The sequence below is a fragment of the Uranotaenia lowii genome, chromosome 2 (genome assembly GCF_029784155.1).
Source record: "Uranotaenia lowii strain MFRU-FL chromosome 2, ASM2978415v1, whole genome shotgun sequence".
NCBI lineage: Eukaryota > Metazoa > Arthropoda > Insecta > Diptera > Culicidae > Uranotaenia > Uranotaenia lowii.
This window is the reverse complement of record NC_073692.1, coordinates 366,688,165-366,709,663: the sequence shown is the minus strand read 5'-3', so window position 1 is coordinate 366,709,663 and position 21,499 is coordinate 366,688,165. Positions and strand designations below refer to the sequence as shown.

The window sequence follows — 21,499 nt, the reverse complement described above, 5'->3', positions numbered from 1 at the left end:
GATATAAACAAACTGGAAAGTTGTATTTTTCGGAAGGTTGTATTAAAGATAGTTATATCAAAGTTTGACAGATGGTATGATCAAACCACACATTATATTTTGTTATGCTATCAAATCATTTTCTCCTCTGCGGATTTCTTTGTTGCTACGGATAACCAATGCCCGAAGCTCAACAGGCATACTGAATCTTTTTATTATTGTTTATTGAATATTTCATTTCAGCATACCACCAGAAAGACAAACGTCTACGGATCGTGTGATGTTGCATTGTTTTCATATTATTATCTAATCGTTACAATTGTGTACATTCGAACTTATTATCGTATTCTTTTTTATTTAAGCAACTTACCTAACATTATTTCGAATTTAATTAATGGCTATGTTCTTGGTTACATAATCAACAGCTCACAATTGGTTTCCCTTCTATAATAGTAGATAATGCTTTTCATCTAGTAGTAACATTTTACTTTCAGCTTTGCATGATACTAACTATTTAGATTTTTTCCAGGTTTTAAAATTAACTTCAAATGTTGTAATATAAAAAAAATTAGCAATTATCAAACCTTTTATATTAGGTTTCAACTGATCATTTTTTTCACACCCAATTTATTATTTATAAATATGTTAATTTTAGCATCAAATCAACGTTACTTTACATGTTCAAGGTCGTGAATATTAATCGCTCAGCGTGTTAATTAAATTACATTGCATATTTTAAATATCATTTTGTACTAATTAAATAAAATCATTTGAAATTCCAGCATCGGGAAAGCAATATTTCAATCTTTTTTTTTCATACAAAGTATTTTTCATACTGATAGCATAGTTTCTTAGCCACAACTGCGGTACAACCGTGCACCCAAGGTGGCTACCATACATACATACATACATAAAACAATATTGTTCGGTATTGTATCAAACACCAGTTATCCTAGAAATTTGAATTTAAAATATGGTATTATTTTAAATTCAAATTATATTACTGTTTAAAATTACTATTTAGTTAGGATTTTTTGTTATTGGAAAAGTATACTCATGTTCACTTGTTATATTAAATTGTAGCAATCCAACTTACTATTTTTATATCGTAGCCTGAGTAATAGGTTTTGTACTTTAGTAGGGGTAGTATAAAATGTTAAAAAGGATGAATGACGGAGTCAAATTTTCTAATAAAAAAAACGTAGACATCGTTGAACATGGTCGAACATGAAAATTTACCTTTAACTCCATACAGGTAGTGTCGGAGCATGGATGGACTTCGCAATCAATACTTTACTTTCAACTATTTTAAAAATAAATATCGATACTTCTTTACAGGTCTGATCAGCACTCACATATTTTCTTCGTAAACTAATTTTTCAATAGTTTTATACCTTTATATCAACCAATAACAGAATGAAAATTATAATTGAATTAGGGTGCCAATTCTATATAGTTAGACAATTATATTTAATTTGTATCTGGATATGTCAACAATAAAAGATGGAAAGTCAAATCCTAATTACATGACCCAATTGGTCATGCAGCTATGATTGGGCGGGGCTTATTGGCAATGAAAGTAGCCTCGGGATGTGCAGTTGCCATTCTGAAATGGGTTACTGGAATTTCAATAGAGCTAACACCACCAGCACCCGCGATTGGACAATGTTAATCAAATAGATTAACATTGGCTCTTTTGCATAACATACCTGCCAGCTCAGGGGGTCGTTGGATGGATCATACATACATACATACATACATACATATTGCTTAAAAACCTTAAGTGTCCGGTAGTAGACAACTTCCCCCTAATTTGGTCAAGGGAAAACGCGTGTAAATCGGTGAAATCGTGTATTTAAAAAATCAAATTAAATTTCTTTTTCAAGTTTAATTAGTATAAAATTCAGGAAAAATATTCAGTTAGGCTTCCGCTTTTCCAAATCCGAATTGCCGGGCCTTACGCTTAACCCCTGCCATCAGATTTTGTACAGCCACCTTGTCCACCTTCTTCGAAGCAGAAAGCCAGCTTGCCTTGAACTGCTGCTCGTCATCAGTAGTTTTTTTGGTCTTCTTTAGGTTCCGCTTGACAATAGCCCAGTATTTCTCAATTGGGCAGAGCTCTGGTGTGTTGGGAGGGTTCTTGTCCTTGTGAACCACCTGCACGTTGTGTGCGGCGTACCACTCCATGGCCTTTTGACCGTAATGGCAAGATGCCAAATCCGGCCAAAACAGTACGGAACAAACGTGTTTATTCAGGAAAGGCAGCAGACGTTTATTCAAACACTCTTTCACGTAAACTTCTTGGTTGACAGTCCCCGAAAGCTATGAAAATGCTGCTTTTCAAGCCACAGGTACAGATGGCTTGCCAAAAAATATATTTCTTCGCGAACTTTGACAGTTTTTATGTGCTTGAAAATATCTGCTACCTTTCCCCTTCCTTTTGCCGTATAAAACTTTGATGTAGGTTTCGTCGTCCATTACCACGCAGTCAAACTTCGTCAGCATCGTCGTGTACAGCCTCCGGGATCGCGCTTTGGCCGTCGTATTTTGTTTATCATCGCGATTTGGAGTCACTACCTTCTTGTAAGTCGATAGTCCGGCTCGTTTTTTGGCTCGATGCACCGTTGTAGACGATACACCCAGCTTATTTGCGGCATCTCGGAGAGAGAGGTTAGGGTTTCGCTTGAAACTACCGGCAACTCTCTTTTTCGTTTCAGCGGCTTCCGGTTTTCGATTTCTCCCCGATCCAGACTTCCTGGCTGTCGACAAACGTTCCCCAAACACTTTAATTACATTTGTAACCGTTGATTTGGCAACTTTTAGCGATTTTGCCAGCTTTGCGTGCGAGTAGCTCGGATTTTCGCGATGCGCGAGCAAAATTTTGATACGCTGCTTTTCTTCATAGGACGGCATTTTGACAACTGAAGAGTGAATTCCAAAATCGAAATAGGACCAACATTCTAAACACACACACACCTTCAAAATGAGGGGTGTTCATGTTTTTTAAATGCAAAATTGAAAGAAATACGTCAAGTTGATATTGACCAAATTTTGACCGTATCACCCTTTATGGTCGTGATGGAGAAAATTGAACGCTACGATTTCTCTGAATAGGTGACCAAATGGTTGCACTCCTACATAATAGTCAAGGCTTCGTAAATATCAGTGGAATTCACTCCACTGTATTTAATATGCCGCCCGGTGTTACGCAAGGTAGTCACTTAGGAACAGTGTAAGACTGGCTGTTAGCAAATCGGCAGATTTACGATGAACCCCTAATCATCCCTAGGGTCGGCAAGCTTACAAAAAACTAAGTTGCAGGGAAATTCGGGAGAGCTAAAGAAAACTCCTCAGATAAAGTTCGGTACCGTTTAATGATGCAGTTTTGATCACCCACCACTTTCTTAACTTAGCTAGCTAACCTTATTCCGTGTACTGATTCCTTCCTTGACGTCGAGCTCGGGTTCGGCGAGGTCGGCTTGGAAGCTGGCTGGCTCTAGCGGGTCGTGTTGTTGTACCCGGTCCCACCTTGGGTGCTGAACCGGGCACTGATGTTCCTTTGACGGCAAGCAAGCGGCTTGGTTGATTCAAAAATCAATCCGAAACAGCGGGGTCCTGGAGTTCCAATAAATTTCGGCTTACGACTGGACTTTCCTTTTGTAATTTTATGCTGATGGTAATTGTTGTTTTTAATAACTGACGAAACAAATCACCACAGTTATATTTAAAATATTGATCTTCCAGAATAATTTTGGGATCGGTTTGGTTTGTTCGCGAACTGAAATCAGAGTCCATGGTCGCTTTCTTTTTGACCAGCTTTGACCCCATTGCCGTTCATTGCCCCCGTCCCGCGCTCATTTTCGCTTCGCCCTTTCGCTCGTATCTCCTCTTTGCTTGAAGACTACGGCTCACATCTCTGCACTGCGCTCTGGTGGTGGGTTGTTGAACGACCATCTTTCGCCCGGTCGTTCGCCTGGTTAGCGTGGCTTGGTGAACTGCTTCACCAAGGAGAACCCCTTAACCCCCACGAACAACACTGCAACATTTATTCAATTGACAACTACAACAAGATCACCGCGGCCTCCTTCGACTGACTAGCAACGCTTACAACAGTTATCTTCGTGATTTTCATAAACGACTTAAATAGCAACCTTTCTTCAATTGCCAAAACTACTGTTTCCCAGCAAACTTTTTTGTAGCTATATCCGTTTGCTGTTTTGATATACGTTCCATCTACATTAAAGAAAGATAGTATGAAAGTTGAAATAACAGCATTTACCTATTAAAGTGGAGGCAACATGCATACATAAATTTCATTTCGTTCTTAAGCGACGAAAACTACACCAATTGGCAGTGTTCGGCACAAAAGCGCTAATCCGCTAATCGCTAGTTAGTCCGCTAACTTTTTGTTAGCGGTTTAATTTTGCCGATAAGTTTTGATTGATCTAGCGAATTAAAAAGTTCCGCTATTTTTTGTTCCACTAATTGAAGACCGCTAACTCCCATATATTTGTTTCAATCTCAATTATTATAGATTGAATGAACTTTTTGCCATTAATCAAGTTAAGGTGACATTGGGCATCATTCTGATTGCTTAGTTGGAGTCATTGGAAGAATGCGTACTGAATTTAGAGGAAAGTTGTGTATAGTCAGTGTCATTTTCCCCTCTTTAAGCACGCAACATTTACAGAAGAAGATAACAATAAAAGGTGTTAAACAATATAAAACTATTTTTACATCCCTTAATCAGCTTTTGTTTTTAAGTGGTTGATATATTCACTTATCACAATACAATTTTTTAGAGATTTTACAGATCAGTTCATATAAAAGTAAGATAAAATCACCATAGAATGAATTGATAGTGTTAAGTTATTAATAGTTCATTGAAGCCTTCGTTTTAAGTTTAAATAGAAATTGTAAAAATGTTCACATTTGAAAATGCTCCTGCAAGTTCTAAAAAAGGGAAAACAGGTTAAAGATATCAAATGCGGATAATGTAATAATAATGCAAAAACGGAAATGAAATGCACAAACGATTATTTGCAACAAAATTGCATACTATCTACTTTACACAAAACTGATAAATCGAGTTAATTTTTAACCAAAATTTCCCATTCTGTTTTTTGCTCCGGTAATTGTTAAGAAAATTCCTATCTTTGACAGTTATGATTTGCTGCTTGTAAAAAAAATCGTTCAATTTATCGAATTTATCGGAATGAAACTTTATTTATTTCCGCTTGGAAAGTTGAAAAAATCAAAAGGGGAAGGGCTTTGCAAAAAAAAGAATTTGATATTTGTTCCGTCCTAATGTTGTTCAACAGTTAGCGATTAGCGATTAGCGCTTTAAGCTTAAAGCGATAACTTTTTTGGCACATTTAGCGTATTTAATTAGCGATCGCTAACTTTGAAGGAGTTAGCGATTTAACTAGCGGCGCTAATTTTTCAGTTAGCGATACCGAACACTGCCAATTGGGCGTTATCCGATACCTTACTCGTACCTATCTGTGAATGCAAGAGAGCGCAAGATATTGCTCTCATAGCCTTCAAATCGTTGCCTGCGACAATATTTTCTAGTTCTCTCATTGGTCAATATTACTCAATTTCCATCTTATTTGTAGCCATATGGATGCACTGCTGGTTGCAGAGAGATCACAACGATGATTTTCTCGCTGGAAGCCAGCTCGGGGAGCAAACATTTTAAAATTTACAAACACGGCGGACTTTCTATCATATCCGATTTAAAATGACTTTAGAGAACATTTTATACGATCTTTCCACTATGCAGTTGGAATAGCGATTCGCAACAACATTGTAACGAATTAAGTTATCATTTCTGATATGATTTAATTTTTACTGGGTGCAAATGATTTGAAAATATACCGGATCGTTGACTAAAGAATGGGCTGCGCTGCGCTTCAAGATGACATTAGTAGATTTGTCGTATGTCAAATGAACAGTTTTTTACAAAACCACCCGCTTAATCGATGTTGTCAGGTCTTTAACGATGTGCCGCACTTGTTTGACTTCAATGTATCCAAACCAATGTTTAAATGTGCAATCCGTAACATTCCCTAGCTTTAACATAATTTATCTAATCTGGTTCATAAGCCAAACACGTTAAACGTCCATCACGAAATTATATTTGGACTTGGTTCAGCATAAAATAAAAACAACCTAATGTTATGCTGAGTATATATTTAACAGTTTGAATTGTTATTGTTTAAACGATCCAATTCTATTTTACCTTTTTACAGATCCAGGGCCCAAATCATGTAAAAGAATTGATTGTTTTTTGTTTTTCAAACAAGGATTCATTAAATATTTAGTGATCACGGCGTTCAAAAGTAGTTATCTATTAATTGTTCATGGGACATGGTCAAGCTGATTAGTACAACATAAGTCTTGTCAAGTAGAATCGTCATCTCGTCGCTACATATCGGTTCAATCTCAACGTAAATTAAAATCCGGTTTGATTGTTTGGAGTGGTCTCACGCTATTCAATTTACTACGCCCTCCATTAGAAGATAACTGTGACACAGTGAATGGGTCCATTATTTTCCAGCAATTTTTAGCAGCTTAGATTTCTAATGCATAGAATGCATGGATGCATATTTTTTAACCTTAGGATAGCCAAAAATTGTTTCGGAATTATTTCATTATTCGTCAGTCGAACATTGCTACATGATTGAATAACCCCTACAGATGTACACTCTAGAATTCAAACATGTTTTATAAAAAAATTGTTGATGTACTTCGTATGAGTATCAGAAAAAAATTCAAAGTGTTTTTATTTGAATTTTCGAGCGGTTTATCCGAAATTCAACAGTCCAAAGTTAATTTTAGAAGACGACCTTCAAACCCTTCGCAGTTTACGTGACTGACGACACGCCATGGATCGAATTAAAACGGAGAAGGTTTTTCGTCCATAACAGGTTGATGTTTCGTAGCGGAATCATTCATTTGTAATTGTAATGATTTTACGCATCACAATCAGGTTTTTAAGACTTAGCATGCGTGGGTGTCAGGTAAAAGGTTTAAAAGTGTGCCAACAATCTGAATCCGTTTCTAATGTTTTCAAACGACGCTTCCTAAGAAGACTGTTTTTGTCTAAATTTTTCCCTTCACTGATCAGCAACTTTCAATTGTGTTAGAATGTGAGCGAAATCAATTGGATTTACCAAATTTAGACAGCGATGTTCATTTGTTCTGACATCAACGCAGCTTTGTCTGTTGAAGCATCTTAATGCTTTAATTCGGAAACATTCCGGCACGGTTTCATTAATCGATTTGTTTTTTTGAGCAGGTTCAGCGAAGAATGTAATTATTCTATCTTGTGCGACGCTTTTGACTAGATTTGTACATCCTTTTTGAACAAGATTGAAATTGAGATTGATTGACAACCTTATGAAAAACAATCATATACTTAATTCACTCTTTAGAAACATGGTCTAATTTATTTGTGAATTTTTTTTTTTAATATTTATTGAAAACAATGCCAACAATTGATTTAAAAAATATCGTAATTGTTCACTGGTTAAACATGTTGAGAGTTACTCAACACGACTAATAATAGAGAGAAATTTCCATTCTGTCGCCATTAATTTTCTACAGCCAAAGGCTATCTATTATCAGCTCATGGCCTTGTCGGCATTCAGACACCTTTCATTAGCTTAACTTTATTTTGACTGATTCCCCAACAAGCCTGACCTGCTCAATGGACGACTGCAAAACATCTTAATACATATCAAGGTGTGCTCCTAGATTACGAAAATTAAAAGAAAAAAAAAATTGTAGGGTAAAATTAAATATTTGTATCTAACTTTTATTGTATCAACTGAAGTTCTGATTTGTTCAAATAATTTGAAAATAACCCTTTTCCATTAACCGTTACATCATTTTCGCTTGGGACCTCACCTCAAGTTTGCCTAAACTTGAATGCTTCAAAATTTGAATAGCTATCCAAACAAAGTGGGTTGGTACCTGATCTGGTCAAGTGACAGTGACAGTGCTGAACAGATTGGTTCATTTCGGTATAACAATGTTCAAGTCAGAAATTGTAGGTGTTAGAAGACCTTTGGCAGCATGCCTCACTAAGTATCCCCACAAAAAAAGGGTTTGCCAATTGAATCTGATAATTTTGAGAGGATTTCGAAATTGACAGGCACATAGATGGAAACCACATGGAAACCAATTGCTCTCGGTACAAGCTTGATGGAAACTGTTTAGAAAATGTTGAGTGTTTGTTCACCAATATTCACACTTTGGATGACATCTTGAGATAATATATTTTTTTTTATTAAGAATAGCAGACCTTTTTAAGTTTTACACGCCCGTTTTTCTGCAGTAAATAGCACACTTACATCATTCGAATTTTGCAATCTTCACTGATTAAATTTCAAGCATTTTTCGTGTTGAAATACTTTTCATGGCGTAGGGTAACGGACTTATTTTGGACCAGAGGACCTATTTTGGACCACCATGGCTAGCTCTCTTATAAAGAAACTAATTATGAAAAAATTAGAGCAATATATTAAGTGCCCGGGCTTCAACTATATCGGTTAAAAAAATTCATGATAAGTTGCTTTATAAGAGAGCTAGACAAGGTGGTCCAAAATAGGTCCTCCGGTCCAAAATAAGTCCGTTACCCTATGTTGAAAATAATAAAACGGTGTAATCTGATTTTCTAGACATAGAAGGTTTTGCGAAAAAAAAAAAAATACCATAACGATACCACATCATCCAAAGCCATTTCTTGACACGAATGCCAAAGCGTTGGTAAAGTGTCACAAATAAACAAAAAAAAAAACAAAGCCATTTCAAAATCTAAGGCAGGGGTTTTCAGATCGTGCTCCGCGGAGCACTTGGTGCTCCGCGAAGCTTTTGAAAGTGCTCCGCAACGTACGCAACGAAAACCATGAACCAACTTTGAAAAACTCTGATATTTTTATTATTGTAACAACATGAGAAAAAAAAAATCACAGGGCAAATAGTACGAACTATTAAATTTTGTCTAAGTATTTTGTTTTTACTGGCGGCTGAATCCCTGCAGGGATGTTGGCAAAGAATGGTGGGTTGTTAAAGTGCACTGCTTTGATCGAACAACGTTGTGGCTGGAAAGCTGGAAAAGCTGGAAAAGCGCATACTAGTGCGGAAAACTTAATCAAATCTTGTATTTAAGAAGTCGTCCGTATCATGGTTGATAATAAAGTTTTATCGAATTTACCACTGTTGTGGAATTGGTAAATTCGATGTCTGACAACACGGTTTCTCAGCGGTTTGATGGCTGCAAATGTTGAAAGCGATTGAGAACTTCAAAATTCGACATGCAGCTTGACGAATCCACAGATCTCGCGTTAGCTTCCATTACGTCGTATGAAACTTCTTAAGAATTCACAAAAAACTGATGCAAAAGTTATCAAAACAACTTTGAAATTTGTATTTCACATATGAGGCCCTTGGAGCCAAAGGGGTATAAGTGCTTAAAAGCTTATTTCGAGAAAACACGCTTTTAAATTGTTGTGTTTGGGCATTTTCCATATATTTTTCGAGAATTTGTATTTTTCTTTCGAATGTAAAAGTATGTAAATAAATTTAAAAAAAGTCCGAAAAAATCATCAAATATAGTTTATAACATGAAAAATCGTTTGGCATTATTAACTCAAAATCTACCGTTTTGTCACTTATACCCCTTTGGCTCTGAGGGCCTCATATAGAATATGTTGTCCAGGCTAAAAACATTCTAAATGGAAGAAAAAAAGTTGCGACTAGCTTTTGTCAGTTTTTGTATGTTTTCGCAATAAAACTGTTTGTTTACATTTTGTTTCAGACGACGTAATGAAAGCTCACGTGGGAGATGTAGGACTAGTAATTCTGTTCGCCATCAAGGTTCTGAATGTTTGAAGAAGATTTGTTCCTTTGCAAACCGTTGCCAACTTCCACGTCGGGGGCTGAAATTTTCAAGCTAAATAATTAGTGATTATGTTACGGACAACAATATTCCAAGGGGGAATCGCATTGATGAATGTATGGATGGTGCGAAAGCTATTGTTGGAAATACTGCTGGAGTCGTTGCTAAGATCAAAGAAAAGACCAAAAGTTGCGGTAGTAGTCATTACATCCTTCATCGACATGCACTCTCTATGAAGAACTATCATCATATTTGAGGGAAGTCTTGGACGAAAGCATAAAAATAATTAACTTTATTAAGATCGCTGGTTATCTCGTAGAAAAACGTGGTCGCGCCTGTTTGAATTAGGAATGACTTCAGTCTTTCAATGAAAGGTAAAGGAATAACAATCTTCGATTAAAACGGCAAAATCATGACTATCAAGAGAAAAATCAAGTTTTGGGCAGAATCGCTCAAAAAGTGCAACCTGGACAGCTTTCTGAATTTAAGAAGCATTAAATCAGGACCATTACCTTAAAGTTATCATCCGAAAATTTCCAAAAAAATATGCCAATCACAACACTTTTTGTTGATAAATTTATTTTTGTTTTCCTTGGTGTAAACTTAAACTAACAGGCCCAGATGTCTAGTGAAGTCATTTTCAATTATAATCACAATGTTTTGCCGCAGAATTCGTTGAACAGCTTCCAGCCAAATTCCTCGAAGAATATCATAAAATAATAAAAAGATCGAAGACTTTAAATGCGTGGAACAGCCTATTTTTATGTCAAAGAAACCAGAATCATTAACATCGCAAGAATATGAATGCTTGATAGATATGATATCGGATTCAAAGCTTCAGGATAGATTCGTATCCAAAAAGTCGTTGGAGGAGTATTGGTGTCAACTGAAAAGCAAAAGCAAAACTTATTCTTTTGCGGTTTTCCACTACTTATCTATGTGAGTCTGGATTTGCCATATATATCGCAACGAAGACAAAATATCGATCCCGACTAAACGCGTAACCAGACGTCAGGCTACAACTGACTGAATTTAACAAAACTTGTTACAGCTTGACAAATCTAAGAAAGCGTATTTGTTCTATTGAAATCATTAATTTTTGATGACACATATTTTGTTAATAAATACAAGGCTATTCAAAAAGTAGCCATTCATTACTGATTTTATTGACTACGATGACAAGACACATCTTATTTGAACGATAAATACTATCAAGATTTCAAAACTAAGGTTTTTCATTCTTTCAAAAATGTAGGTGCTCCGCCAAAATTTTTGGTTTTAAAAAGTGCTCCGTCGAGCAAATGATCTGAAAACCCCTGATCTAAGGCATTTACTTTTGGTTTACATTACTTTTTTTTATAACGAATAGAATTTCGAAAGCAGTAAATTTAAAAAATCACATTTGAAATATTTGAAGATAAAATTATTGATAAAAAAAAAACATATAAATTTTGTCGATTTTGTCGGCTTTGTTATTTTTATCAACTTTTAACATTTTATCAATTTGATCAATTTTAATCAATGTTGTCAATTTTGTTGACTTCGACAAATTTGTCAAAAACTAAATTTCACAGTAATTTTTGTCATTATTGTCATTTTTTTCATTTTTGTCATTTTTGTCATTTTTGTCATTTTTGTCATTTTTGTCATTTTTGTCATTTTTGTCATTTTTGTCATTTTTGTCATTTTTGTCATTTTTGTCATTTTTGTCATTTTTGTCATTTTTGTCATTTTTGTCGCTTTTGTCATTTTTGTCGCTTTTGTCATTTTTGTCATTTTTGTCATTTTTGTCATTTTTGTCATTTTTGTCATTTTTGTCATTTTTGTCATTTTTGTCATTTTTGTCATTTTTGTCATTTTTGTCATTTTTGTCATTTTTGTCATTTTTGTCATTTTTGTCATTTTTGTCATTTTTGTCATTTTTGTCATTTTTGTGATTTTTGTCATTTTTGTCATTTTTGTCATTTTTGTCATTTTTGTCATTTTTGTCATTTTTGCATTTTTGTCATTTTTGTCATTTTTGTCATTTTTGTCATTTTTGTCATTTTTGTCATTTTTGTCATTTTTGTCATTTTTGTCATTTTTGTCATTTTTGTAATTTTAGTAATTTTAGTAATTTTGGTAATTTTTATCATTTTTGTCATTTTTGTCATTTTTGTAATTTTTGTCACTTTTGTCATTTTTGTCATTTTTGTCATTTTTGTCATTTTTGTCATTTTTGTCATTTTTGTCATTTTTGTCATTTTTGTCATTTTTGTCATTTTTGTCATTTTTGTCATTTTTGTCATTTTTGTCATTTTTGTCATTTTTGTCAGTTTTGTCATTTTTGTCATTTTTGTCATTTTTGTCATTTTTGTCATTTTTGTCATTTTTGTCATTTTTGTCATTTTTGTCATTTTTGTCATTTTTGTCATTTTTGTCATTTTTGTCATTTTTGTCATTTTTGTCATTTTTGTCATTTTTGTCATTTTTGTCATTTTTGTCATTTTTGTCATTTTTGTCATTTTTGTCATTTTTGTCATTTTTGTCATTTTTGTCATTTTTGTCATTTTTGTCATTTTTGTCATTTTTGTCATTTTTGTCATTTTTGTCATTTTTGTCATTTTTGTCATTTTTGTCATTTTTGTCATTTTTGTCATTTTTGTCATTTTTGTCATTTTTGTCATTTTTGTCATTTTTGTCATTTTTGTCATTTTTGTCATTTTTGTCATTTTTGTCATTTTTGTCATTTTTGTCATTATTGTCATTTTTAACATTTTTGTCATTTTTGTCATTTTTGTCATTTTTGTCATTTTTGTCATTTTTGTCATTTTTGTCATTTTTGTCATTTTTGTCATTTTTGTCATTTTTGTCATTTTTGTCATTTTTGTCATTTTTGTCATTTTTGTCATTTTTGTCATTTTTGTCATTTTTGTCATTTTTGTCATTTTTGTCATTTTTGTCATTTTTGTCATTTTTGTCATTTTTGTCATTTTTGTCATTTTTGTCATTTTTGTCATTTTTGTCATTTTTGTCATTTTTGTCATTTTTGTCATTTTTGTCATTTTTGTCATTTTTGTCATTTTTGTCATTTTTGTCATTTTTGTCATTTTTGTCATTTTTGTCATTTTTGTCATTTTTGTCATTTTTGTCATTTTTGTCATTTTTGTCATTTTTGTCATTTTTGTCATTTTTGTCATTTTTGTCATTTTTGTCATTTTTGTCATTTTTGTCATTTTTGTCATTTTTGTCATTTTTGTCATTTTTGTCATTTTTGTCATTTTTGTCATTTTTGTCATTTTTGTCATTTTTGTCATTTTTGTCATTTTTGTCATTTTTGTCATTTTTGTCATTTTTGTCATTTTTGTCATTTTTGTCATTTTTGTCATTTTTGTCATTTTTGTCATTTTTGTCATTTTTGTCATTTTTGTCATTTTTGTCATTTTTGTCATTTTTGTCATTTTTGTCATTTTTGTCATTTTTGTCATTTTTGTCATTTTTGTCATTTTTGTCATTTTTGTCATTTTTGTCATTTTTGTCATTTTTGTCATTTTTGTCATTTTTGTCATTTTTGTCATTTTTGTCATTTTTGTCATTTTTGTCATTTTTGTCATTTTTGTCATTTTTGTCATTTTTGTCATTTTTGTCATTCTTGTCATTTTTGTCGTTTTTGTCATTTTTGTCATTTTTGTCATTTTTGTCATTTTTGTCATTTTTGTCATTTTTGTCATTTTTGTCATTTTTGTCATTTTTGTCATTTTTGTCATTTTTGTCATTTTTGTCATTTTTGTCATTTTTGTCATTTTTGTCATTTTTGTCATTTTTGTCATTTTTGTCATTTTTGTCATTTTTGTCATTTTTGTCATTATTGTCATTTTTGTCATTTTTGTCATTTTTGTCATTTTTGTCATTTTTGTCATTTTTGTCATTTTTGTCATTTTTGTCATTTTTGTCATTTCTGTCATTTTTGTCATTTTTGTCATTTTTGTCATTTTTGTCATTTTTGTCATTTTTGTCATTTTTGCCATTTTTGTCATTTTTGTCATTTTTGTCATTTTTGTCATTTTTGTCATTTTTGTCATTTTTGTCATTTTTGTCATTTTTGTCATTTTTGTCATTTTTGTCATTTTTGTCATTTTTGTCATTTTTGTCATTTTTGTCATTTTTGTCATTTTTGTCATTTTTGTCATTTTTGTCATTTTTGTCATTTTTGTCATTTTTGTCATTTTTGTCATTTTTGTCATTTTTGTCATTTTTGTCATTTTTGTCATTTTTGTCATTTTTGTCATTTTTGTCATTTTTGTCATTTTTGTCATTTTTGTCATTTTTGTCATTTTTGTCATTTTTGTCATTTTTGTCATTTTTGTCATTTTTGTCATTTTTGTCATTTTTGTCATTTTTGTCATTTTTGTCATTTTTGTCATTTTTGTCATTTTTGTCATTTTTGTCATTTTTGTCATTTTTGTCATTTTTGTCATTTTTTGTCATTTTTGTCATTTTTGTCTTTTTTGTCATTTTTGTCATTTTTGTCATTTTTGTCATTTTTGTCATTTTTGTCATTTTTGTCATTTTTGTCATTTTTGTCATTTTTGTCATTTTTGTCATTTTTGTCATTTTTGTCATTTTTGTCATTTTTGTCATTTTTGTCATTTTTGTCATTTTTGTCATTTTTGTCATTTTTGTCATTTTTGTCATTTTTGTCATTTTTGTCATTTTTGTCATTTTTGTCATTTTTGTCATTTTTGTCATTTTTGTTATTTTTGTCATTTTTGTCATTTTTGTCATTTTTGTCATTTTTGTCATTTTTGTCATTTTTGTCATTTTTGTCATTTTTGTCATTTTTGTCATTTTTGTCATTTTTGTCATTTTTGTCATTTTTGTCATTTTTGTCATTTTTGTCATTTTTGTCATTTTTGTCATTTTTGTCATTTTTGTCATTTTTGTCATTTTTGTCATTTTTGTCATTTTTGTCATTTTTGTCATTTTTGTCATTTTTGTCATTTTTGTCATTTTTGTCATTTTTGTCATTTTTGTCATTTTTGTCATTTTTGTCATTTTTGTCATTTTTGTCATTTTTGTCATTTTTGTCATTTTTGTCATTTTTGTCATTTTTGTCATTTTTTTCATTTTTTTCATTTTTGTCATTTTTGTCATCTAAAAAAAAAATATAAATAAATAAATAAATGAAGTTGATAATAGATGAATAATATACTAATGTTTCCTACACGAAATATTTATAATAAAAATATTTATTCAAATATGCCAATCGTTAGTATAAAATATGAGTTTCTTATGCCATATTTTCAAAGCTTTGATCAACTCTCATTTTTTTTGAGAAAAAGTTTTCATAAATGTATGAATCAATGTTTTAATCATGGCCAGTATAATAGGATATTCTAAAGGTTCAGAAATTTTGGAATTATGTGATGAAAAAGGATAAAATCGGAACTACAGTAGCCCATTCAAAATTGTAAATTTTTGTTCGAAAAATGGTAGGAGCCTTCCGAAAAATTGCAAAGCCTTCAACAATAAAAAAAATCTTATGAAGCTTGTTGATTCTCATGGAAATGGACTTCAAAATTTTTCGCAACTTTAATGAACATCCAGAAAAGAACATCACGCACCTCTTATGGTAAAGTTAAAATTGAGACTTCTTTGCTAAGCTTCAGAGTAATGTCCCATGATTTGATTTTTTTTTCATTTTAAAATTTTTTTTAACTCTGCACTGTTTGTTTTTCGTTAAAAAGTTTGGTATTGAAAAGGCCTGCCTTTCCTATCGGAAAAAAACAATGTGGAATAGTAGTACTTTTTGATACAGTTTTTGAAAACAAATCTAAAAGTGTGATTCTTTGACACTGTTTTGATTTAGAAGGAAAAATCAACAATCTGTTTATCTATTCAGGTTGAGAAACTTGAATATGTAGCTTATTTTGCGGTATTGCAGAAAAAATGTGTATGTAACTCGTTGTAAGATTCGATTTTTTTGAACTCGATGTAAATTTACGACTTATGCTAAAAATAATCATCTTTTTGCAAATTATTGCATCGACAACTTTGCCTACCTCAATTATCGTAAAAAGTTATTTAGGTTTAGAAAATGAATATCATACTGTAATTCAAATGGGTAAATGTTTACTGGCTAACGGTAGTATTAGAACAAAAAAGGTGAAATGCATGATTCCATCATAATGTTTCAAATGGAAAGATTAAGGGGGGGGGGTAGGGTCTAACACTTTCAAAAAATCGATTTTTTTATTTTTTTATTTTCTTATTGTAAAACATTTCAAGAATGTTGTGTCAAATTTTCAGGTCAATTGAAGCAAAACTGTAGAAGTTATAGGCCTTTATCTCCTCCTATCTTATACTGCAAGAAAGCAAGTGCAAAAACTTCAAACGCGTTTTTCTCGAAAGCACATTTTTAAAGTCCGTGGACATCGCCATTTGAAAACTACTTATCCGATTCTTTTCAAATTTGGAAAATATTTTCTACATATAAAACACCAGACCCCAACGTTTTTCTTTTTTGATTTTTTTACTTTTGGGAGATTTTAGAGGTGAAAAATGGCGGATTTTTAAGTGAAAAATCGTAGTTTTTACTTCAAACAGCCACAAAAATTTCATAAAAATATTTTTAAGTTAAATAAAAACGTTGGGGTCCAGAAAAACATCTATTAAAAATATTTTGCTCTGATTTTTTGAATTCAGATGATTCTGTGCTGAGATACAGTGTCCACCGCAAATCCTGTTTTCTAAAAGGCATCCTCGAAAATGCTCCGTCACCGGCTCATTTTTCAATATTTCTCTACGAAAAAATTACTAAATGTTCTTTTAACAATGCTTTGTATAATGCAAAAAATTTGAATACATTTGTTTGAACGATAGCTCTAGAAAAAAATCGTGAAAATGGTGTTTTGTTATACCCGTTAGACCCTACCCCCCCCTTAAGATATTTGCATATTACTCATTTTGCTTTGAACGTCTGCTTTTATGGAGTATCATAGTCGACGTATTTCAAAATTCTAAATGTCATCTGAAAGATTCAGGATTGGCCACAATTCAAGATTATGATCACCTTTGCTCAGTGGCAAAACTTTTCGCATCGTTGTTGTGAGCAACACAATTTCTAAAAATTGTCTAGAGTTGAGGGGACCAGGTTTTTTTTTACTTGTATCACATTCCATATTAAAACGCAATACAGTCAACAGTCCAACTAACCCGATTTTTTTCAGTAATAAAAAATTTATTTTAACACTATCAATAACTCCAGTAGGATTCACAGTCACATTGTTCAGATAAAAAAGTTTGAGCATACATCTCCTGTCAATCCTATTCTATTTTTTTATGATCCGATTGATTACACGTTGACATTTCAAGAAAATTTGATTTCCACACACCTGTTCTTTCTAGCATAATCTGCAAATGCTGATACACATTGCGTAACACATACGCCATGTTTCGGCTGTTCGATTCGAGGACGACGACGACGATGATGGTGCCCTTAAAATTCCAGCAAATCCACTCTCCGGATGTTGCGAATGACGATGACACTTATTTGTGATGACGGGATGCTGCCACACTTGGGTGAAATGCGCGAAATTGAAGGAGAGAATTCCCTTTCGCCAAACTGATGACCGCGTGTTTGCGCGACGTCGTCGTCAACGATTTTTTTCTCTCTTCTTGTCAGTATTGGCCCGTTAAAAAAAACTAATAATATTTTGCGAATCCGCGGCGATTTCGCGATCAGATGCCAATTGGGATCACCGCCCCAAACTAGCAGAAAATTTAAATAAGCAAAACCGAACCGACTAATCTCTCTCGCTCTCCGGTGTTGTGTTTTGATTTTGATTTTTTTTTTCTCCAAATTTCGAATTGGGGTTTTGTCGTCTTCACTTCACACGCGCGACGAAGATCTATCTGCGATTTCCGGGAGGGAGGGGTCGTTACTTCAGAACGGTTAAACTCTCGGCGTCGAACTAAATGGATCGCGCCGCCAAACGACTGCTTATATTGATCGGCCTGCCTGATCATAGTGAGCGCGGTGATGCTTGGGATTTGTCGTCCATCTAGAGTTGTGACTGGAGAAACGCGAAAATTGAAACGGCCCTGCTGCTGCTTTAAGCAGTCGTCCACGCAAGGAAATGTTTTGAAATTTGCTTGTGATTTGTGATATTAATTGTATATCATAAAAAAAAATCTAAGGACTTTATAAAGTAATAGTTTGGTCTCTTTTCTTTCCAGAATCTAAAGCTGAAATAAGACGAAAAAAGAATCTTCTGCAAACAATAAACCCCTCTTAATTCGCTATTACACCCACACTTGCGAAACAAGCAAATAAATTTTCTGAACAAAATTAGCGCAAATAAACTTCAAGCACAGCTCAAGGAGTTGATATGCTGAAGTCGCTTTAAACCCGAACTTTCAGGGGCGGGCTTCCAACGAAAGTACACAAAATGGAGCGAAATGAGGTAAGTTTGGGTAAGTTCACGAACTTAGACTCCGTAGAACTACGCTGCATAAAATTTGCAAACACACTGCTTAAAGTTTGTAACACCCTGGGCAACTAAAATGGTCAACTTACCGAATCAATCGTCCTTCCACTTTCGCACTAAGCCACCGCCGGATAACTTCCACAGTTCGGGGATGGACTGCAATAGGTCCAGGGTCGACTTCCGGGTACACCACAAAGCAAAACTACTAGCTCGTACTAAAATGACCAGATATGAATGATCGAAGACCGTTATAATAACCGCCTTTTAAAAATCACCATCCGAGACTTAATCAAGCTTACTTCTTAAAATTGCCAACCGAACGACTCAAATCTAAAATGGCTAAGGACCCAGGTTTTCTTCTCAACATCCCAAGAAAACTCCATTTTCACCATCAGTTAGGAAAGTCACCATTGGCAACTCATGATGACTGTCAGCATGGCCGTAGGAACGGGGGGGGGTTTTGGGGGTTAAACCCCCCCCATGAGGGTCCAAAAAAGGAAGCGAGGTATTCTACTCTACACTCAAAATTTTAAATTTATTATCAAATTATGATAATTACAAAGACATTCAAGAGTAACTATTTGAACTAAAAACTGATACAAAAGCCTCAAAAACCCATTTCAAGTTCACAATTCTGCTACAGTTTTAAAAAAAATCTCACTTGTTCATAGAATAAGGTTGTCAGATTTTTTTTTCAGCACGTATGTTTTATATTTAAACCTAGCAAAATCCGGGTATTTGATTTCAAAATTGTCGACCAAATCCAGGCAAACCGGCAATTTTCGTCAAAACCTAGGAATTGCTCATCAAAAATCTAAAAAAAAAACTTGAGTTATGATTATTTTTTGAAACTAGCTGCAAAAATTTTGGACGCGTAAATAAAAAAAATTACAACACAAATTTGATTTGAGAATAAGAATGAGAACAAACCCGAGCAAAATCCGGGCTTTTCCAATGAAAACTGAGCAAACGGGTCAGACCAGACTTTTCCCAAATTTTATATTAAACTTGCGGGCCAATCCGGTTAAAACCGGGCAATTTGGCAACCTTATCAAAGAAATTTAGGTCTAAATATTAAATTTTAAATTAAACCCATTTTCCTGTGACCAAAATTGTATTTCTACATATTTTCGTATTTCTGATTTTGTATCAAGTTTAGGATTGTTGATTTTCATTTTGAATAATCATATGAAATTAGGAATGGAAAGCTGCTTTGAAATCCTTGTTCGAATTCGGTTTGCATTTCATATCAAATTTGAATCATGGGACTTATTCTGCGACTTGAGTGACGTGACTTACGAAATTTCATATAGTTTTGCAGGCTTAACTAGCCTCTCTAGCCTCGAAATTTTCGTTGAAATGAGCTGTTTTTGGTCTTCAGAGTTCATCTATACACAAATTTCTTTTCTGAATCATTTTCTTGAGTCAGGACGAAGACGTAAAATTTCGTAAAATAAGCCCTCATGTTTTTCGAAAATCAAAGCATTTTCAATATTTTGATAAAAGTTTGCCGAACATGGAAAAAGGAAAAATTTGTTTTATATTCAAATTCGAAGTTGTTAAACTTTATTCTAACAGAAAATTTAAACATTTAAAGCCAAATTCTGATTCACCATTCGAAATTTACATTTTAAATAGGAATCACGAAACGATTAAATAATAAATAGTTGAAATAATGAATTAAGATTTAACCAGCACTACAGAATTTAAATAAAAGATTTATGAAAAAAAAATCTGGAATTTAGATTCGGAAATCGAATCTTTTGTACATTTCGGAAATCGTATAGAAATTCGGAAAAAGAATCAAAGTTCATTTTTTGAATTCCGGTTTAGAATTCAGATTTAAAGTTCAGAAAGATATTTAGCTTGTGAATGAGTTTTTTAATCAACATAAAATTGTTGAGAAATTCAATTTGTTTCAATTTTCAATTTCCAAATTTCAATGTTATTAATCACAATAAGTTTGTACACACAATTCAACTGAAAATCACAAATATGAAGTAGAATTTGAGTTAATTTTCCAAGTTTTGATTCATGCAAAATATCCTAAATTATATTAAAAAAAAATCATTCACAAGATTTTTTGTATGAAACTGATTCTTTATGAAAAATATTTCCTGTTTAAGAAACATTTACCCGATCTTCACCTAAAAAATCCGCACATTTTTTTAAAACTTTTTCGGTGTATTGTTTATCATTATTAATATTGTAGCTTTTTTTAAAGCCAAATTTCAAACTAAAATCATAAATTTAGTTCAAGTTTGCATCAAGCAAATTTGATTTGATTTTTTTTTATCTCTTACTGTTTTTTTGGAAATTTTTATTTATTTTCATCAAAAGATAGAATCTTGGAATTCGCAAAAGAGTTTAGAAGATTGGGCTTGTTTGATTTGAGTATAGAATAATTTTTTTTTTAAGAAATAGAAGGCTACCCTAAAAAGAACTTATCTTATGCTCAAATCAAACAACTTTGATCTACCAGGTTTTGAAACAAATTCAAAAATTTTAACCGTCGATGAAAGCAAATTTCATATTTTGTTTCTAAATGTTTCATTGAAACAAAAATTAGCTCACCCTTTAGGCTAAGGACCACTTTTAAAAAGTTACTTTTTTAAGGCTTGTGGCATTCGTGTCTTCTCTTAAGTTACAATTTCATACGGAAACTATTAATGAGTACTTAAAATGAATAAACATATAGGTACAAACATAATTTGTTTCAATTTTTTTTATTCGTGTGTTGTTAGACAAAAAAAAATAGGTAAAAAATAAGTCATCAAAACCCCCCCTATGAGTCGGTTCTTCCTACGGCCCTGACTGTCAGAATAACGATAAGCCATTCTGTAGTCCTCCTGGTGGATTTTTCCATATTACCGGCGTTTTCCAGTTCACTCACCTAGGGATCAACTCCCCAGTAAGTCGAACATGCTACACGAACAAATTATGTTTTGGAGATCTACGAATATTACCACATTGTCTACTACTGACCGTTACAAATCTTAAATCTAGGAAGTTTTCATTTCCAATTACAAATTTCCGAATTTTTAGGCAAAATAAATTTTGGGACTTTCTCAAAATTCTGGGACTTCCTCAAAATTTCAATATTTTGTTTATTTTGATTATTATACAGCTATTTTTTTTCAGATTA

The 21,499-nt window shown here is 32.7% G+C and overlaps 1 protein-coding gene across 1 annotated transcript in view; it reads right to left on the bottom strand.

Annotated features, from left to right (window-relative positions):
- LOC129749086 (elongation of very long chain fatty acids protein AAEL008004-like) overlaps positions 1-17,825 on the bottom strand; it is a 64,840-nt gene extending 47,015 nt beyond the window's left edge. The window contains exon 1 of the mRNA XM_055743943.1: positions 17,260-17,825. Within this exon, the coding sequence (XP_055599918.1) occupies positions 17,260-17,317 (58 nt within the window). The 5' untranslated portion in view covers positions 17,318-17,825. The remainder of the gene's footprint in view (positions 1-17,259) is intronic.
- Positions 17,826-21,499: the final 3,674 nt, after the last annotated feature.